This window comes from Haliotis cracherodii, unplaced genomic scaffold (assembly GCF_022045235.1).
Source record: "Haliotis cracherodii isolate W230 unplaced genomic scaffold, xgHalCrac1.p SCAF_15, whole genome shotgun sequence".
NCBI classification, from domain to species: Eukaryota; Metazoa; Mollusca; class Gastropoda; order Lepetellida; family Haliotidae; genus Haliotis; species Haliotis cracherodii.
Genome location: NW_027266270.1, coordinates 15,231,192 through 15,249,617, shown reverse-complemented (window position 1 = coordinate 15,249,617; position 18,426 = coordinate 15,231,192). Strand labels below are relative to the sequence as shown.

The 18,426-nt window shown below is 40.9% G+C and overlaps 1 protein-coding gene across 2 annotated transcripts; it reads right to left on the bottom strand.

Moving 5' to 3' along the window:
• Window positions 1-330: 330 nt before the first annotated feature.
• Window positions 331-18,287, bottom strand: LOC139462310 (uncharacterized). 2 transcript variants are annotated; one of them, XM_071243940.1, is made up of 6 exons: window positions 18,200-18,287; window positions 7,221-7,281; window positions 4,976-5,104; window positions 4,388-4,477; window positions 3,955-3,993; window positions 331-2,495 (listed from the first exon to the last, which is right to left on the bottom strand). In XM_071243940.1, the coding sequence occupies exons 2-6, from the start codon at window positions 7,233-7,235 to the stop codon at window positions 2,178-2,180; spliced, it is 591 nt and encodes a 196-aa protein (XP_071100041.1). In that variant the 5' UTR covers window positions 7,236-7,281; window positions 18,200-18,287; the 3' UTR covers window positions 331-2,177. The 2 variants fall into 2 exon arrangements, with proteins under 2 accessions (XP_071100041.1, XP_071100042.1); XM_071243941.1 differs by lacking the exon at window positions 3,955-3,993.
• Window positions 18,288-18,426: the final 139 nt, after the last annotated feature.

Genomic DNA, 18,426 nt, shown 5'->3' with positions numbered 1-18,426 from the left:
GATTTCAGAGACCTGAATGAATAATTTATGAAACCACAGAAAGGCAGATTCTGAGCCAGCCTGACAGAACATCCTAATAAGTTATTAAAAGCATCCTGTATGTAATCAAACCTAGACCTAACAACTCACTGGGTGAACAACAATCCCTGGTGTGGATTACATAATTACACAGACTGACAATCATCTCAGACACAAACTGATCAGTTGACATGGAAGGTAATGTGCCAAGTCTGTTGAGGAATCTCCAGGCACAATGATGATCACATATTGTAGTGTTACACCCTAGCATTGTCACACTGACTGTGGGCACAAGTGTCTCATCATGACACCCTAGTATTGTCACACCGATTTGGGGCACAAGTGTCTCAATACTTCAATACTGGGATAAAAGATGACATCACTATATTACAGCCAAGGAACATGTAAGGTCAGCTTCATGAAGGCAAAGTTTTATCTTCTCAAAATATGTAAATGGAAGCTGGACAAAACTCACATGTCTTACTAACACATAGACTACCTATACAAGTACAAAAAGTGGATATCCAAGTTCACTAATCCATGGTAAATGTGGGTTGACAGCAGGACAAGTATTTCATTGTGGTGACTGCTGAACGCTGGACATTCCATGTGATACAGGTACAATACATAACAATGACATACCCATGTTCCCAACATCAAATAATGGACGTTGTTTGGCAAATCATTCATCATTATGATTGTCATCCATCACTCATTTGTTGATAAATAGGAATTTTACCTGTAACCATGGTTACTGGGGCAAAAGTACAAAAATGTTAATTTTGAAAATGGTTTATTCTTTTACTGTTTCTGCTTTATTATCAATTCCCAGCTTTTCGCGTATTTAATAAATTGCTATCTGTTTATTTTTGTGGAACAGGTTTAGAAATTAACACTTGCTCGCTAGCTGAGGGCTAGTACAAATTCCTGTTGGAAAGTACAAATTTGTAAATTTCCCAATTGTTTTAACAGAAGGGCATTTTATCTTTACCCGGGCTAACAAAGCTTTTCAGTTTAGTTTAGTTCTAACCCTGTGTAAAAATCAATATTACTGTTCGTTAAAAGTTTTTGATAATTTCTCAATATCACATCAACGAAGAATATCCCCACTCGTTCAGCATGTTTATTAATAATATTCACATAGTAATGTATTTGATATACACGATATAGTATAGGCATATACTGGTGAGCGGTCTAACATATACTACTGGTACCTATTGCACTAGGTACCATTGCTACAGATAAATACAATAGGGACAAAACAAACACTTCCTCTTGGACCCATGAAGAGTAAGACGGAGTCTCTCAAACTGGCAAACAGTTGAACTCTGGAATAACCCAGTATGCAGAAACATCATTGATCAATTCTCTATTATTCATACAGGGAGAAGGCGGTAATAAGTGCTGCACTTGTGCCCAATCCCTTTGTCTTTTTGGACAATAAAATATGTTTAATAATATTATTCATACCTACACTTAGATATGTAGATTTGTCACTTTACAGGACAAAGCAAATTCACTGTTAACCAAAAACTGACACTTTGGGGTTACAAAGGGTTTACAGTATAATATGTAAATGTTACCCATATTTAGGGTAGGGGTTAAAATATAGTAATTTCTAAATCAAATCAACTATGTTATCTGCTCTTTCTTCACCTTAACCAATCCCTGAAGTTGAAGCTGATAATGAATCCTGAGTGGAAGGATTATTTTCGGAATGTTGTACAAGGGAAAACATGTTTCTTCTTTGGTTGCCTGCAGGGGAGTATTGCTACATTTCGTTGCGTTATGTGTGCCTCAACACTTAATTTGTGGTATCATACACAATACCATACATGACACTAGCTATGTCAGAAGCCATATTCCATTATCAATAGGAAAGAGGCCCAAACACTAGACACATCTTATAAGTTGAGCATATCACATAATGGCATGAAAATTTGCACAGACATCAGATAGTATCTTACAATATATTTTCATACCATGTAACCCGTGGTCCTCATAAATATATATTTATAGCTTGTATCGTCACTGCACCATCTGATTTTTGGCTGCCCATTCCCCTAGAGTTCTCTAACCTGCAACGTCAAGTACACTACATACCAGGAACATGGTCCTAATGGCTACTGGATTCCAAATCCATTAATAAACAAGAAATTCTAAGTTTCACCTTCTTTGAAAATAGGAACAAGACGTTGAAGTTCTTCCTGAATATACTGCTTCAGTTCCGGTGGTGTACCCTCCTCAAATATTTCGGCATTATTCAGGTTCGGCCCGGATCTGTTTTCCCCTTCGTCAAGTTTGGTCATGATATTCTGCAACATGTCTTCTCGTTTCCTTGACGCCCTCAACTCGCTCTGTAGCAGAGATTCATTCACCATCTGTTGGGCATGCATTTGTGCTTCTCGTTTCCTTTGGATCCTTGTTCGACTCTCCATCATTTCCTTAAGCATCATTTTTCTTGTCGAACCATCATCCTGAAGAGACAAGTTTTCAGATTAAAGTAAACAAGGGCAAAAGTGAGCGTGGCTCACTAATACCCCGACACGCCTAGTGTGTCAGTAGTTTCAAATTAAATAATGGATAGGGTTAGGGTTTGAATAATTCATAAAAAATGGAAAATTAATAAAAACATTTTTTTTTCTTTTGACTGCACCCTCCATATGACACAGATTATATGTACTAAGTTTGAGATGAATCCACTGAATAGTTTAAGAGAAATCCGAGAAGGTTTTCGGATGGACCGATGGACGGACGGAACCTTGGTATAACTATAATGTATATAAATGTTTTCAGTTCTGGAACTTCTACATGATGCAAGAAAAACACAATTATTACTCTATCATTTTGAGGGGCAGCTGGGTGGCCTAGTGGTTGAAGTGTTCGTTTGACATGCCGAAGGCCTGGGTTCAAGTTCATATATGGGTAAGCACGTTTCCACATAAGGATCGAAAGCAGGAGGAAGAAATGCATGGTGTGAGGTAGGATAAGTTTAAAAATTTGTGTTATTTTATTTGCAGCTTTACTTTATATATTAAAAATGATAATACCCATAAGTGGTTGCTATTGCTAGATATTGTTTACATATGGAATCATCATTGAGGCTCGTATGTTTTATGTTGACATATATTAGTCAAACTACAACAAATAAGTCCAAGTTCAAGTATGGCATTTATGATATGTGTGTCCATTCTGTGTCAACTAAAGTTCGTTTTAAAGCATCAGTAACAGTCATCTGACTGTGATTGCTGTAAATACCGCTGAGATGTGCAATCTACCGATCACTTCACACACGATTTCGCCGAAATTAATGCAAACAATGAAATTTTAAATAAAATTTGATTCAATAGGTTACAAAGTTCAGATATACAAGGAATACTTTTTACAACCAGACAGTGTAATGACATGATCAATTTGCGTACTTCAGTACAGATCAATTTGACATGGTATTTCCAAGAGTTACTGTAATTTCTTTAATTGGGGGAAAAAACCCATCAAAACTCATTATGGCATGTATAATGTGCACCCCTTCTACACACCTGTCCTTTTAGAAAAAAAAGTGCTCACTATACTCAAGAAAATAGGGTAATTTTGCAAAAAGCGGTATATTTATTCATTTTTAATTAAGCGGCATATTTGTTAATTCTGTATAAAGCGACATATATTTTGTTAATTCTGCATAAAGCGGTATATTTGATAAATCTTCATTAAGCAATATATTTATTAATTTCATATAAAATGTCATATTTGTTAATTCTGTATAAAGCGACATATAAGTAAATTCTTCACAAAGCAGCATATTTGTTAATTTTGCATAAAGCGGTACATTTATAAATTTTGTATAAAGCAGTATTTTTGTTAATTCTGCACAAAGCTGTATATATGTGCATGCCATGTGACAAAGAGTACACAAGCTCCTTATTCTACAGAACCTACATGTACATTGTCCTCAAGGCTGCATCTATGACGTGGAAGCTGAAATCAAATCATGATGATCATGATGATACTTGTTTGTTTGTTGTCTTACAATGCATTCAATTAATGTTCAGAACAATAATAATCTAAGGTGAGAATCCACAAAATTCAATTCCAAAAATATCCACGCTTACAACTATCTGAATAACCATGACAATGTCGTTGTTTAATGCTGGAAATATTCCAGTGATTGACATTGTGAACAATGATCCATGCCATCGCGGTACGATGACACGCCATCATCCAAGTAACCAAGCCTGACCACCCCATCCAGTTGTTACCCTATTAAGACTACCAAGGTTGCTGGGGACCATTTCTAACCCAGAATCCCAACGATGGATCTATGCCAATCCATGATATCTACAATGTTTGCATTTAGTTAAGGTTTACTCACATCTTGTATAAAGTCATCCAGATTAATGGACACGTCAATGGGTTTCCCAAAGGGAGCTGCCCTCATGTTCCGGCCAAGGAGAACATCTTGCTGGAAAAACATTGGAAGAAATGAATGACTTGGTTGTTGCAGAAGTGACCCTTTCTAAATAATAATAATAATAATGATGATGATGATGATGATGATGATGATGATGATGATGATGATGACGACGACGACAACAACAACAACAACAATCATAATAGATACACACAAAAAATTAAAAACAACAAATAATAATAATGATCAGCAGACATGTCATAAAATGCCATACGTTCCAGTTGTGTTTGAAACATCACACACCAAGGTGAGTCAAGTACTGGATGCTTAGACCAAACTAAAAACAAAGCTTGGTGATTGGATCCAGGTGTATTTATCCTTATCAAATGGAGATTTAAAACACTGGATGATGAGGGATGGACGCATCAATAGTGGTGAATCGTTCCATCCAGGTGTTTAATGACATTAGTGTGTCTTTGACGTGATCTCCGGTATGACAAGAGATGACAATGAGATCATTCTACAAAGAGTTCTAAGAGTGTTACTTACCACCAGTTCCTGTTGTGGGGGCTCGGGGATGCGGAATGTCACAGGGATCGGCTCTTGCGTCTTGGAATTCTGGTTTGGCACAACAATTCGACCCATCCTTGCCACAAACTCAAATTTACGGGGATCATACTGAAAAGAAAAGTAGTACTTACATCCTTCTTAGTTCCTACATGATAACAAAAGTTATTAGTATATCACATTAGTACTAACATCCTTTATTAATCATAACAAAAATGTTACAAGGCAAATGTCAAAATGAATCGTTTGTCAGACAACTGATTTATTGAGAGTGCCAACACCCACCTCCAGGATTCTGGAATATCGCTTGATTTGTCTTGGCATCCATTTTAGGAACTCCTAAGCCCTGTCAGTGTTCACAAGTGGAATACACAATATACTACGGTTATAACAAACTCAAAGGGGCCACTAATTTTAGTTTGAATGTTTCTTGTTTAACGGCGCACTCAGCAATATTCCAGCTATATGATGGCGGTCTGTAAATAATCGATTCTGGACCAGACAATCCAGTGATTGACATCATGAGCATCGATCCACGCAATTGGGATATGATGACATGCATTAACCAAGTCAGCGAGCATGATCACCCAATCCCGTTACTCGCCTTGTACAACAAGCATAGTCGCCTTTTACGGCAAGCATGGGTTGCTGAAGACCTATTCTACCCCGGATCTTCATGGCTCTCATGATAACCGTAGTTCGTGAAAAGCATGCATAGAATATATACAGGAAATGGCCGTGACCAAGAAATCAGTTCGTAATATCAGTCAGTTCGTTATAAGCATGTTCGTTAAAAACATATGTTACTGTATGAGTAAACTAGACTGGGATTTTCACAAAGAATGCATTGCAACGCATGTTCGTAAGCTTAGGGCTAAATATTGTTTTGATTTGGAAATGTGCCCTTCTTAAGGGTTTTGCCATATGTTATCATCATAAGGACTAGTGGACGAAAACTGTTAGTTTCTAACCCTGTCCAGCCTTCTTGCGCTGGGGAATACCATTAACAGAGCTTGGCATCTGGTGTACCAAAAGGGGCTTGGCACCATTATTGGTACAGAGAGAGATTTTCATTATTATTGCAGAAATATCTTCTCCTTGGCGAGAGAATACTAAACGCCAAGTCTGCTTCCATTCAATGATGCAGGTTACATCAGAGAAGTTTAAAAGGATGCTCTGTGACTTGACTTTTGCGATATTGCACAATGACTGCTCCCTGTAGTATGAGTACTGGATGCTACCAACACATAGAGAGAGTATATAACAGAATGGAATAACTCAGGGAACAAAATGGCTGCATCCCATGTAGTTTCTGAAATACACTGATGAACAATGACCAGGGACTTATCTAGGATTCTAAATTAAGTGTCCCTTGGAGGTAAATTGTGAAAAAAATATGTCAAAAGTTTGATATCTTAAACTACATATTTTCTAAAATTCAGGTGTTTTTTAACATTTTATACTGATATTTTAGCAACAATATAAAACAAAGCGTTAAAACTTTTACTTATTTATTGGTTTTGTTTTGTGTGTTTGCCACACTTAGCAACATCCCATCTATATGACGGCGGTCTGTAAATAATCCGGTCTGGACCAGACAATCCAGTGATTGACATCATGAGCATCGAGCTACACAACTGAAATACGATGACATGCATCAACCAAGTCAGCGAACCTGACCACCCAATTCAGTTAGTCGCCTCTTACGAGCGTGTGACCGAGTATGGTTTTACGCCGCTTTTAGCAATATTCCAGCAATATCACGGCGGGGGACACCAGAAATGGGCTTCACACATTGTACCCATGTCGGGAATCGAACCCCGGTCTTCGGCGTGACGAGCGAACGCTTTAACCACTAGGCTACCCGACAGTCGCCTCTTACGACAAACATAGTTACCTCTTACAATAAGCATGGGTTCCTGTAGACTTATTCTAACCCGGTCCCGATTCATTGGTCCTACTATTAGTGAAATACAAGTTACTTCTGCAAAGCCACAACATTAGTTATATATTAGTAAGAGGGAATCAATCTCTAATGGAGGTTCCTAAAAAAATAATACACATATTTGGGAAGGGTCATGAAAATGATGTGCGACGGAGGGTCATTCAAGATTATGAGAAAGATTAGAGGAGGGTCATTATTTTCAGTACATTAGAGCATAAAAACCTTTGACCCAAACCCCACCTCTTGTAATAAATGACCAATCCCTGAAGCATTAAACCATACCGTTTTAGACGACATCTTGATGGATCAATCTTCTACTCCTTCTGTGATATCACTTGATTTCCTGAAAATCATTCATAAGCATTGAGTTTTATACATCTATTCTATATCTATTGTGTACAATTAGTAAGGTTTACAAAAGTGTCTTAAACTCTATACTTACAAACTGGGCTAATATAAGAAGTAAACTACCCGAGACACAAGCAGGATTTAGACAGGGATATTCTCCTGCTGATCACATATTCACGTTGAATGCAATTGTTAACAAATGTTTAACGAAAAGAATAGGGAAATTATATGTTGCTTTTGTGGATTTTAAAAAAGTGTTTGATTCAGTAAATCACCTTAAGCTATGGGAGTGTCTGCACAATGTAGGCTTGGATGGAAAGATGATGAGAGCACTAAGGGAATCTATGCCTCCGTGAAAGTGTGTGTGAGATGTAATGACAACATTTATACAGAATATTTTGATTGTCCTAACAGAGTTAAACAAGGCTGTATATTAAGCCCTCTATTATTTTCCTTTTTCATCGATGAACTGTAAAATGATGTTTCATCACATGGGAAACACGGCGTACAATTATTTCCAGACTTGTTTGAAATATTATTATTATTGTTTGCCGATGATGTTATTCTTGTCTCTGACACAGTAACTGGTTTACAGAATCAACTTAATATTCTTGAAAAGTTTGCAGATTCACATGGATTAACGGTAAATTTAGATAAAACGAATGTTGTTGTATTTAGACGAGGAGGGCGGTTATCTGTTCATGAGAAATGGTTCTATAAAGGCAAACGTGTTTCAACTGCCAACTTCTATAGATAGATATCTTGGCTTGTATTCTCATATACATCAAAGATGAACCAATGTGTTTCAGATCTAGCATCAAGGGGTAAACAAGGGGAAATATTTCGCAATCTACGGAAGATTGGTTTTGTTGACACTTCAGTTTTCTTTAAAATATCTGATACTCAGATTCAACCTCTTCTATTATATGGTGCGGAAATATGGAGTGTAGACAGATTTGAAAAAATAGAACAAGTGCATATTATGGCTTGTAAGAAGTTTCTTAACATTGGTTTGCAAACTCCAAATGCTATTGTGTATGGGGAATGCGGTCGGTACCCACTATATGTAAATGCTATGTGTTCTGTAAAGTATTGGCTAAAAGTGATTGAAACGGACGAAGAAAATCTTATAATATGCTGGTATATAACGACAAGTGTGGTCATCATAACTATGCTTCTTCTATTTGTTCCATATTATTTTCTCACGGATTTGGAGTAGTTTGGCTCAGTCAAGCTGTTGGCGACAAACCATCATTCATGAATAGTTTTAAAAACGTTTTGATAAATATGTTCTACCAATCATGGAATAGTACTATCAAGGCTAGTCCTCGGTACATCCTGTATAAAAAGTTTAAAAGTCTCCTGGAACCAGAAAAATACCTTTCCATTATTACTGAAATAAAGTATCCAAATGTTATGATAAGGATTAGAGCTGGGCTACTAAGACTTAAGGTAAATGAAGGTAGATTGGCTGATATTGATTTACGTTTTAAGCCCCATATGTGAAACAAGCATAGAGAATGAATATCATTTTACTTTAGAATGTGAATATTACAACGATATTAGACAACTGTATTTACTAACAACTTTTTGCCATAATCCAAATATGCATAAATTCAAAACGCTGCTGTCATCTTCATGTAAACAATTACTTGGAAAACTATGTAAATACCTGCATTACAGCTATGAAACAAGACATAACTATGAAAAGCCTGTAAATCTGTAAATTTGTACCTGACATTACCTTTTTTTCATGTACCACACTATTTCAAATGTATGTATTGTATATGGGCCAGTGGCCTTAGTACAAATAAAGACTTCTTCTACATGTTATAAGGAAGTATGAAATTGTACGCCTTTTCATTTTCCAAACACAAACCGCACTAGGTAAGATATAGACATCATGCTCGAAAGCTCAACAGATTGTTTTTGAACAGTCCTACTAATTAACCACCCCGGACCGCCCAGTGATTATCGATCATATGTGACAACACACAATTAAGTTATTGCCATTCCAATGTTCTATTCTAACAATTCTATCTGCCTTAAACACCCAAACAGGGCTGAAATGGCTTGAATCTATTTATAGCTCCCAGCTCCGGAGTACATGTGCACTACCTGCACTTTTACAATGTTTCTATGTGACAAAATGACAACCACAAACATTAGATATTGTCAAGATATAATATCAACATTGCTGTATCCATGACAACCTGGACACTTTAAAAGAGATTGCAAGTCCTAACACAAATCTAGAAATGTTATTTCCACGTATGACTGACCAAACATGACCCCCCAATTCATGAAAAACAAAACCAGTAACACAACCAACTCACTCACTCACTCACCACCAACTCACTCACTCACTCACACACCCATAACTCACTCGAAGCCACTCACCAAAAACACACACACCCACCACCAACTCACTCACTCACTCACCCACCCATAACTCACTCGAAGCCACTCATCAAAAACACACACACCCACCACCAACTCACTCACCCACCAATAACTCACTCGAAGCCACTCACCCAAAACACACATACCCACCACCAACTCACTCACTCACTCACCCATAACTCACTCGAAGCCACTCACCAAAAACACACACACCCACCACCAACTCACTCACCCACCACCAACTCACTCGAAGCCACTCACCCAAAACACACATACCCATCACCAACTCACTCACTCACTCACCCCTAACTCACTCAAAGCCACTCACCAAAAACACACACACCCCTCACCAACTCACTCACTCACTCACCCATAACTCACTCGAAGCCACTCATCAAAAACACACCCACCCACCACCAACTCACTCACTCACTCACCCACCCATAACTCTCTCGAGGCCACTCACCAAAAACACAAATACCCACTACCCTCTCTCTCACTCACTCACTCACCCATAACTCACTCGAAGCCACTCACCCAAAACACACATAGCCACCACCAACTCACTCACTCACTCACCCATAACTCACTCGAAGCCACTCACCAAAAACACAAATACCCACTACCCTCTCTCTCACTCACTCACTCACCCCTAACTCACTCGAAGCCACTCACCCAAAACACACATACCCACCACCAACTCACTCACTCACTCACCCATAACTCACTCGAAGCCACTCATCTAAAACACACATACCCACCACCAACTCACTCACTCACTCACTCACCCCTAACTCACTCGAAGCCACTCACCCAAAACACACATACCCACCACCAACTCACTCACTCACTCACCCATAACTCACTCGAAGCCACTCATCTAAAACACACATACCCACCACCAACTCACTCACTCACTCACTCACCCCTAACTCACTCGAAGCCACTCACCCAAAACACACATACCCACCACCAACTCACTCACTCACTCACCCATAACTCACTCGAAGCCACTCATCTAAAACACACATACCCACCACCAACTCACTCACTCACTCACCCCTAACTCACTCGAAGCCACTCACCCAAAACACACATACCCACCACCAACTCACTCACTCACTCACCCATAACTCACTCGAAGCCACTCATCAAAAACACACACACCCACCACCAACTCACTCACCCACCAATAACTCACTCGAAGCCACTCACCCAAAACACACATACCTACCACCAACTCACTCACTCACTCACCCATAACTCACTCGAAGCCACTCACCAAAAACACACATACCCATCACCAACTCACTCACTCACTCACCCACCACCAACTCACTCAAAGACACTCACCCAAAACACACATACCCATCACCAACTCACTCACTCACTCACCCACCACCAACTCACTCGAAGCCACTCACCCAAAACACACATACCCATCACCAACTCACTCACTCACTCACCCATAACCCACTCAAAGCCACTCACCAAAAACACACACACCCCTCACCAACTCACTCACTCACTCACCCATAACTCACTCGAAGCCACTCATCAAAAACACCCACACCCACCACCAACTCACTCACTCACTCACCCACCCATAACTCTCTCGAGGCCACTCACCAAAAACACAAATACCCACTACCCTCTCTCTCACTCACTCACTCACCCATAACTCACTCGAAGCCACTCACCCAAAACACACATAGCCACCACCAACTCACTCACTCACTCACCCATAACTCACTCGAAGCCACTCATCTAAAACACACATACCCACCACCAACTCACTCACTCACTCACTCACCCCTAACTCACTCGAAGCCACTCACCCAAAACACACACACCCACCACCAACCCACCCATAACTCACTCGAAGCCACTCTCCCAAAACACACATACCCACCACCAACTCACTCACTCACTCACCCATAACTCACTCGAAGCCACTCACCAAAAACACACACACCCACCACCAACTCACTCACTCACTCACCCACCACCAACTCACTCAAAGCCACTCACCCAAAACACACATACCCACCACCAACTCACTCACTCACTCACCCATAACTCACTCGAAGCCACTCACCAAAAACACACACACCCACCACCTACTCACTCACTCACACACCCACCACCAACTAACTCACTCACCCATAACTCACTTGAAGCCACTCACCAAAAACACACACACCCACCACCAACTCACTCACTCACTCACCCACCCATAACTCACTCGAAGCCACTCATCAAAAACACACACACCCACCACCAACTCACTCACCCACCAATAACTCACTCGAAGCCACTCACCCAAAACACACATACCCACTACCCTCTCTCTCACTCACTCACTCACCCATAACTCACTCGAAGCCACTCACCCAAAACACACATAGCCACCACCAACTCACTCACTCACCCACCCATAACTCTCTCGAGGCCACTCACCAAAAACACAAATACCCACTACCCTCTCTCTCACTCACTCACTCACCCATAACTCACTCGAAGCCACTCACCCAAAACACACATAGCCACCACCAACTCACTCACTCACTCACCCATAACTCACTCGAAGCCACTCATCTAAAACACACATACCCACCACCAACTCACTCACTCACTCACTCACCCCTAACTCACTCGAAGCCACTCACCCAAAACACACACACCCACCACCAACCCACCCATAACTCACTCGAAGCCACTCACCCAAAACACACATACCCACCACCAACTCACTCACTCACTCACCCATAACTCACTCGAAGCCACTCATCAAAAACACACACACCCACCACCAACTCACTCACTCACTCACCCACCCATAACTCTCTCGAGGCCACTCACCAAAAACACAAATACCCACTACCCTCTCTCTCACTCACTCACTCACCCATAACTCACTCGAAGCCACTCACCCAAAACACACATAGCCACCACCAACTCACTCACTCACTCACCCATAACTCACTCGAAGCCACTCATCTAAAACACACATACCCACCACCAACTCACTCACTCACTCACTCACTCACCCCTAACTCACTCGAAGCCACTCACCCAAAACACACACACCCACCACCAACCCACCCATAACTCACTCGAAGCCACTCTCCCAAAACACACATACCCACCACCAACTCACTCACTCACTCACCCATAACTCACTCGAAGCCACTCACCAAAAACACACACACCCACCACCAACTCACTCACTCACTCACCCACCACCAACTCACTCAAAGCCACTCACCCAAAACACACATACCCACCACCAACTCACTCACTCACTCACCCATAACTCACTCGAAGCCACTCACCAAAAACACACACACCCACCACCTACTCACTCACTCACACACCCACCACCAACTAACTCACTCACCCATAACTCACTTGAAGCCACTCACCAAAAACACACACACCCACCACCAACTCACTCACTCACTCACCCACCCATAACTCACTCGAAGCCACTCATCAAAAACACACACACCCACCACCAACTCACTCACCCACCAATAACTCACTCGAAGCCACTCACCCAAAACACACATACCCACTACCCTCTCTCTCACTCACTCACTCACCCATAACTCACTCGAAGCCACTCACCCAAAACACACATAGCCACCACCAACTCACTCACTCACCCACCCATAACTCTCTCGAGGCCACTCACCAAAAACACAAATACCCACTACCCTCTCTCTCACTCACTCACTCACCCATAACTCACTCGAAGCCACTCACCCAAAACACACATAGCCACCACCAACTCACTCACTCACTCACCCATAACTCACTCGAAGCCACTCATCTAAAACACACATACCCACCACCAACTCACTCACTCACTCACTCACCCCTAACTCACTCGAAGCCACTCACCCAAAACACACACACCCACCACCAACCCACCCATAACTCACTCGAAGCCACTCACCCCAAACACACATACCCACCACCAACTCACTCACTCACTCACTCCCCCCTAACTCACTCGAAGCCACTCACCAAAAACACACACACCCACCACCAACTCACTCACTCACCCCTAACTCACTCGAAGCCACTCACCCAAAACACACATACCCACCACCAACTCACTCACTCACTCACCCATAACTCACTCGAAGCCACTCACCAAAAACACACATAGCCACCACCAACTCACCCATAACTCACTCGAAGCCACTCACCAAAAACACACATAGCCACCACCAACTCACTCACTCACACACCCACCACCAACTCACCCACCGATAACTCACTCAAAGACACTCATCAAAAACACACACACCCACCACCAACCCACCCATAACTCACTCGAAGCCACTCACCCAAAACACACATACCCACTACCCTCTCTCTCACTCACTCACCCATAACTCACTCGAAGCCACTCACCCAAAACACAAATAGCCACCACCAACTCACTCACTCACTCACCCATAACTCACTCGAAGCCACTCACCAAAAACACACACACCCACCACCAACTCACTCACTCACTCACCCACCACCAACTCACTCAAAGACACTCATCAAAAACACACACACCCACCACCAACCCACCCATAACTCACTCGAAGCCATTCACCAAAAACACACACACACCCACCACCAACTCACTCATCCACCAACCCACCCTTTCACTCACTCACTCACCCAAACAACACACCCACCCAAACCACCTACTCACTCACTTACTCACTCAAACACCCACTCACTCACTCACAGGAGCAGACAAACCAGTTCCACTTATCAATAATCAGGAGCAGCTTTCTGTTTCCATAGCAACGTAGATGTAACCATTCCATCCCTTGTAGAGAGATTCTACCACGCACCGATAAGCAAAAGCAAGAACAATCCACTCAATGTAAGAAAAGAATAATATCTTCAAGTCAGCACATGCTATACACAATGGAGTGAAGGGCACTGCCTGCAAGATTATCCGGAAGTGTTGAAACTTCACCAAATATACTGTATGTGACAGTAGATAAGCTGATCTCATTGTTAAGATAAGATGACCCTTGAAATCTGTATCAAAACGGTGTGTCCGGTACATAAGTCGGACCACCAACCAACCTACATCTTCTTGTCATGATCGTCATTGGAAATAAAATATGAGATCCGTAATAAATTATGTTTGCAAGTCAATCTTGTTGGTACATTTTCTGGTAATAAAAACTGTTCATCGTATAACCAGACTTATCTCAGTAATCTGTTCCACACACAAAAAGTTGAGGTGAACTGAAATGGGGTTTAACGTCACGTCCAAGATTATTGCACTTATATAGCGACGTGCATGTACATGTGTGTGTGGCTGCTTGTACTAGTCCGGACTGATGCCAATTTATAGTGTTAGCTCACTGAGATACCATGCCGCAGTTTAACATGAATACCCCACTCAGACACAGTATACTGACTCCAAGCCGACCAGTCCTTGTTTTAGCCCCTTAATACTGAGCACAAGACAGGGTAACAACAAGTACCATCTTTTAACGTCTTTTGGTATGACGTGGCCACGGATCGAACCCCAGACCTTCAGCTCTCCGGGCCGACGCTCTACCACTAGACAACGGAGGCGGTCTACACACAAAAAGAAGCCGCCAATATACTTACCGAATAACCCAGTTTATAGTTATTATTATTTTAAATGTATACAGGGTTTGAACTAAACTCAAAGCTTTAGTAGTCCAGGTAAAGATAAAACCCTTGTGATACTAAAACAAGGAGGAAATTAGGAAATTTGTACTAGTCCTGGGCTAGCTGGCTAGTGTTAAGTTCTAACCCTCTACAGTAAAACATGCAAAAATAAAATAACCCTATATTAGAAAATATTATTTGTGGTAAAATAACTTTTTCAGATACTATTTTTTCAAATCATTGCCCAAAACTTGTTTTCATTATATTATGGGTTTGTTTAATCACCGTTAGATTTGGAGAAAACTTGTGTACAGCTGACTGCTATATCTAGCCTCAGTTTATAATACCCGGTAACATTAATCCCTTCAATTAAAACAATGCCAAGCATAAGAAGAAATACAACTGAAATGACAAATCATCATGTCCAGTGATCACACTTTCATTGACAAAGTTTGTTTTCTCTTATCTGTGTATTATTTTACTAAACTTTCTTTCATGAAAGTGTAACCTTTACATAGGCTGACCCCTTTCCTCAGAATCTGTTTTCTGGTCCTCAATTCGGCATATCTACGGTCATACACAGTAGTAAGATAGGCATAAATAAGTAATCACACTTGTCATGACGGCTGGATTTTGACATCTACGAAGTCTATGCAAAAACTTATTGTGAGACAACAAAACTAGTCATCTGTACTACGTTGTTTGAAGTGATCACAAAATTTGCTTCCAAGTAAATTTTTCATTGTGTTATGCTGGATTGATACTGATTGAAATTGCTGTTTGTGAGAAGTATCCCTGTTTTATGGGTTTTCAGACGCTTAAGAAACATTGGTAGCGTTCCCTCTAATCATCTGAACAACTGTAAATCATGTCATTCACTTATAAAGACATTTTTCTCAGGCATCATCTGAGTATTTAAAATGTCTGTGTGATGCTACTACACCCCCCGTCATAGCGAGAGTAATCACAATAAGCATTTGCTGTCAATAAATGCATGATGTTGAAAACCTATGACTTGACGATACACATGTGACTACTATATAGATTCATTTCTTTGAACATGTTGAAGGAAGGCAGATTTTCTGTTCTCCTGTATATAGCCTGCAACCTCGGGGTATCGCGGTACTTGTCATGTACGCTAAACGGAACAAAATGCACTCACTAACCTTTATGTTTATTCGTGTTCTCTGTATCAGAAATCATTCATGTTATCAAACAATGCATATTTTACTGATAAAAGTTCATTATTTACATCAGTAGCTCCGAGTAAAAGCCGGGCCTCGCGCTCTGTTTGACAAGGGAGAGAACTCCATCGTATCGCGGTACAGAGAAAAGTTGTGTATGGAGGTCCGAATTGGACAAAAAGAGGACATAATTCTACCAACCACTTGATATGATCATGCCAGACATCAGTGATTTGTCCAGATAAGTGCAAAGACAGCACAAGTAAAATTCTAAATGTGTTATCAGCAATAGGTATTCAATGCATATTTACCGAAAAATAAGAGAAAAATATTTTTATAAGTCAACATCAAAATATCAGAAATGATATTTTAAGATTGTTTAAAAAAAATTGGATGACAATAATTTGTCACAAAATGGAAAAATGTTAAAAGTCAACAATAAATATATAAAAAGCACTCCTAGTATGCCCTAAGTATGTATTTTTCTTTTGGTTAATAGTGAAGAACGTATTTCTAAGTTTGGCATTATGGCCCTTATGATCTCCCAATAGATTCTGGGCACAGAGCGGGAAAAAATGTGCGGACTACGTAACTTCCGTTACCTCAATAGACGCCATGAATATGCAGATGGTCTAGTTCAGGTCGATAGAGAAAGTTTACTTGGGGAACTGCGGGTTATATAGTTGGCCATTGATAGATGGGGGTAAGGCAATATTACAACAGATGCCAGAAATATGTATCAACTGATTAATAACTCCTTACTTACAGCAGACGGAACATTCCGAGGAAATTGAAATTGTTTACCAAGTGAGCACTTCGTGGTTACTGATTTGCATTAAAAGACAGCCGCTAAGAGGCGTGTCCCGCGTGAACTATCGGAAATCACAAATGCCGCGATACGATGAATGCCGCGGTACCATGGGGTCCGAGTATACCAGATACTGACCCGTAAGATATCACCAGGACTGCTTGGGTTCACGGGCCCCATGTTCAGCAGAAATTTCCATTGAAGAATGCATATCATATCCTGTGAATAGCTGTAAACATTACATGACTTAATTTTCTATAACTTTCTGTTGGAAATCCCAGTTCTAAAAACAGTGTACAATATCAGCCAATAACAACTAATTTGATAGGCACTACGATAACAACGTTTTGATATCGAAATGAATTGTTTGTCAGACAACTGATTTATTGAGGATGCCAATGGAGTCCGACGGTCAAGACATGACTTTCGGACCCGGTCGATCTCGGCAACACCAATTAAACGCTACCCGAGAGCCGCGATGGGGTCTGACAGTCATGTCTTGGTTGTCGGACCCCATCGCCCCTCTCGGCTAATTAAACTGGTATTTTAAATGTCCATCTCGTCCCATGTCAAGCCTACATCTAAAGTCATCCTCTCAACCACGCATGAGTTGAAGAAATGTATGGAAAATTCGGAATTATGTTTGCTAACCTGTTAATCTACAGCAAGAATCAGATAGTAGTACAGGCCGCATTGATGTCAAATCATGTCATGGCTTTTGAGTACTGTGAAGAAGAAAAACTGCCCCGCGACGCAAGATAATTATATTGATCAATGCAGTCACTATGTGTCGTTTGAAAATACATGTTCTCATTCCTACATAACCGCACGTTCCGCGACTCCTCTGTTACCTGTAAATACTTTAGCAGTCTCTCTGGCAGATGTCATTCATTCAACATTATTTCGTTGTCACGCTGTCGCTCATGTAAATAATCGCCATTTTGCCGGAAGTGAGCAGCTGGTGAGTGCGCGCTGTCAAAACGAGGTCCACAACTCAACAGGATTTTAGTGCCGCTTCCAATAGTTACAGCGTGAATGAGTTTCAAACGTGTTAAAATAAGAAACGCTAACATGTGCT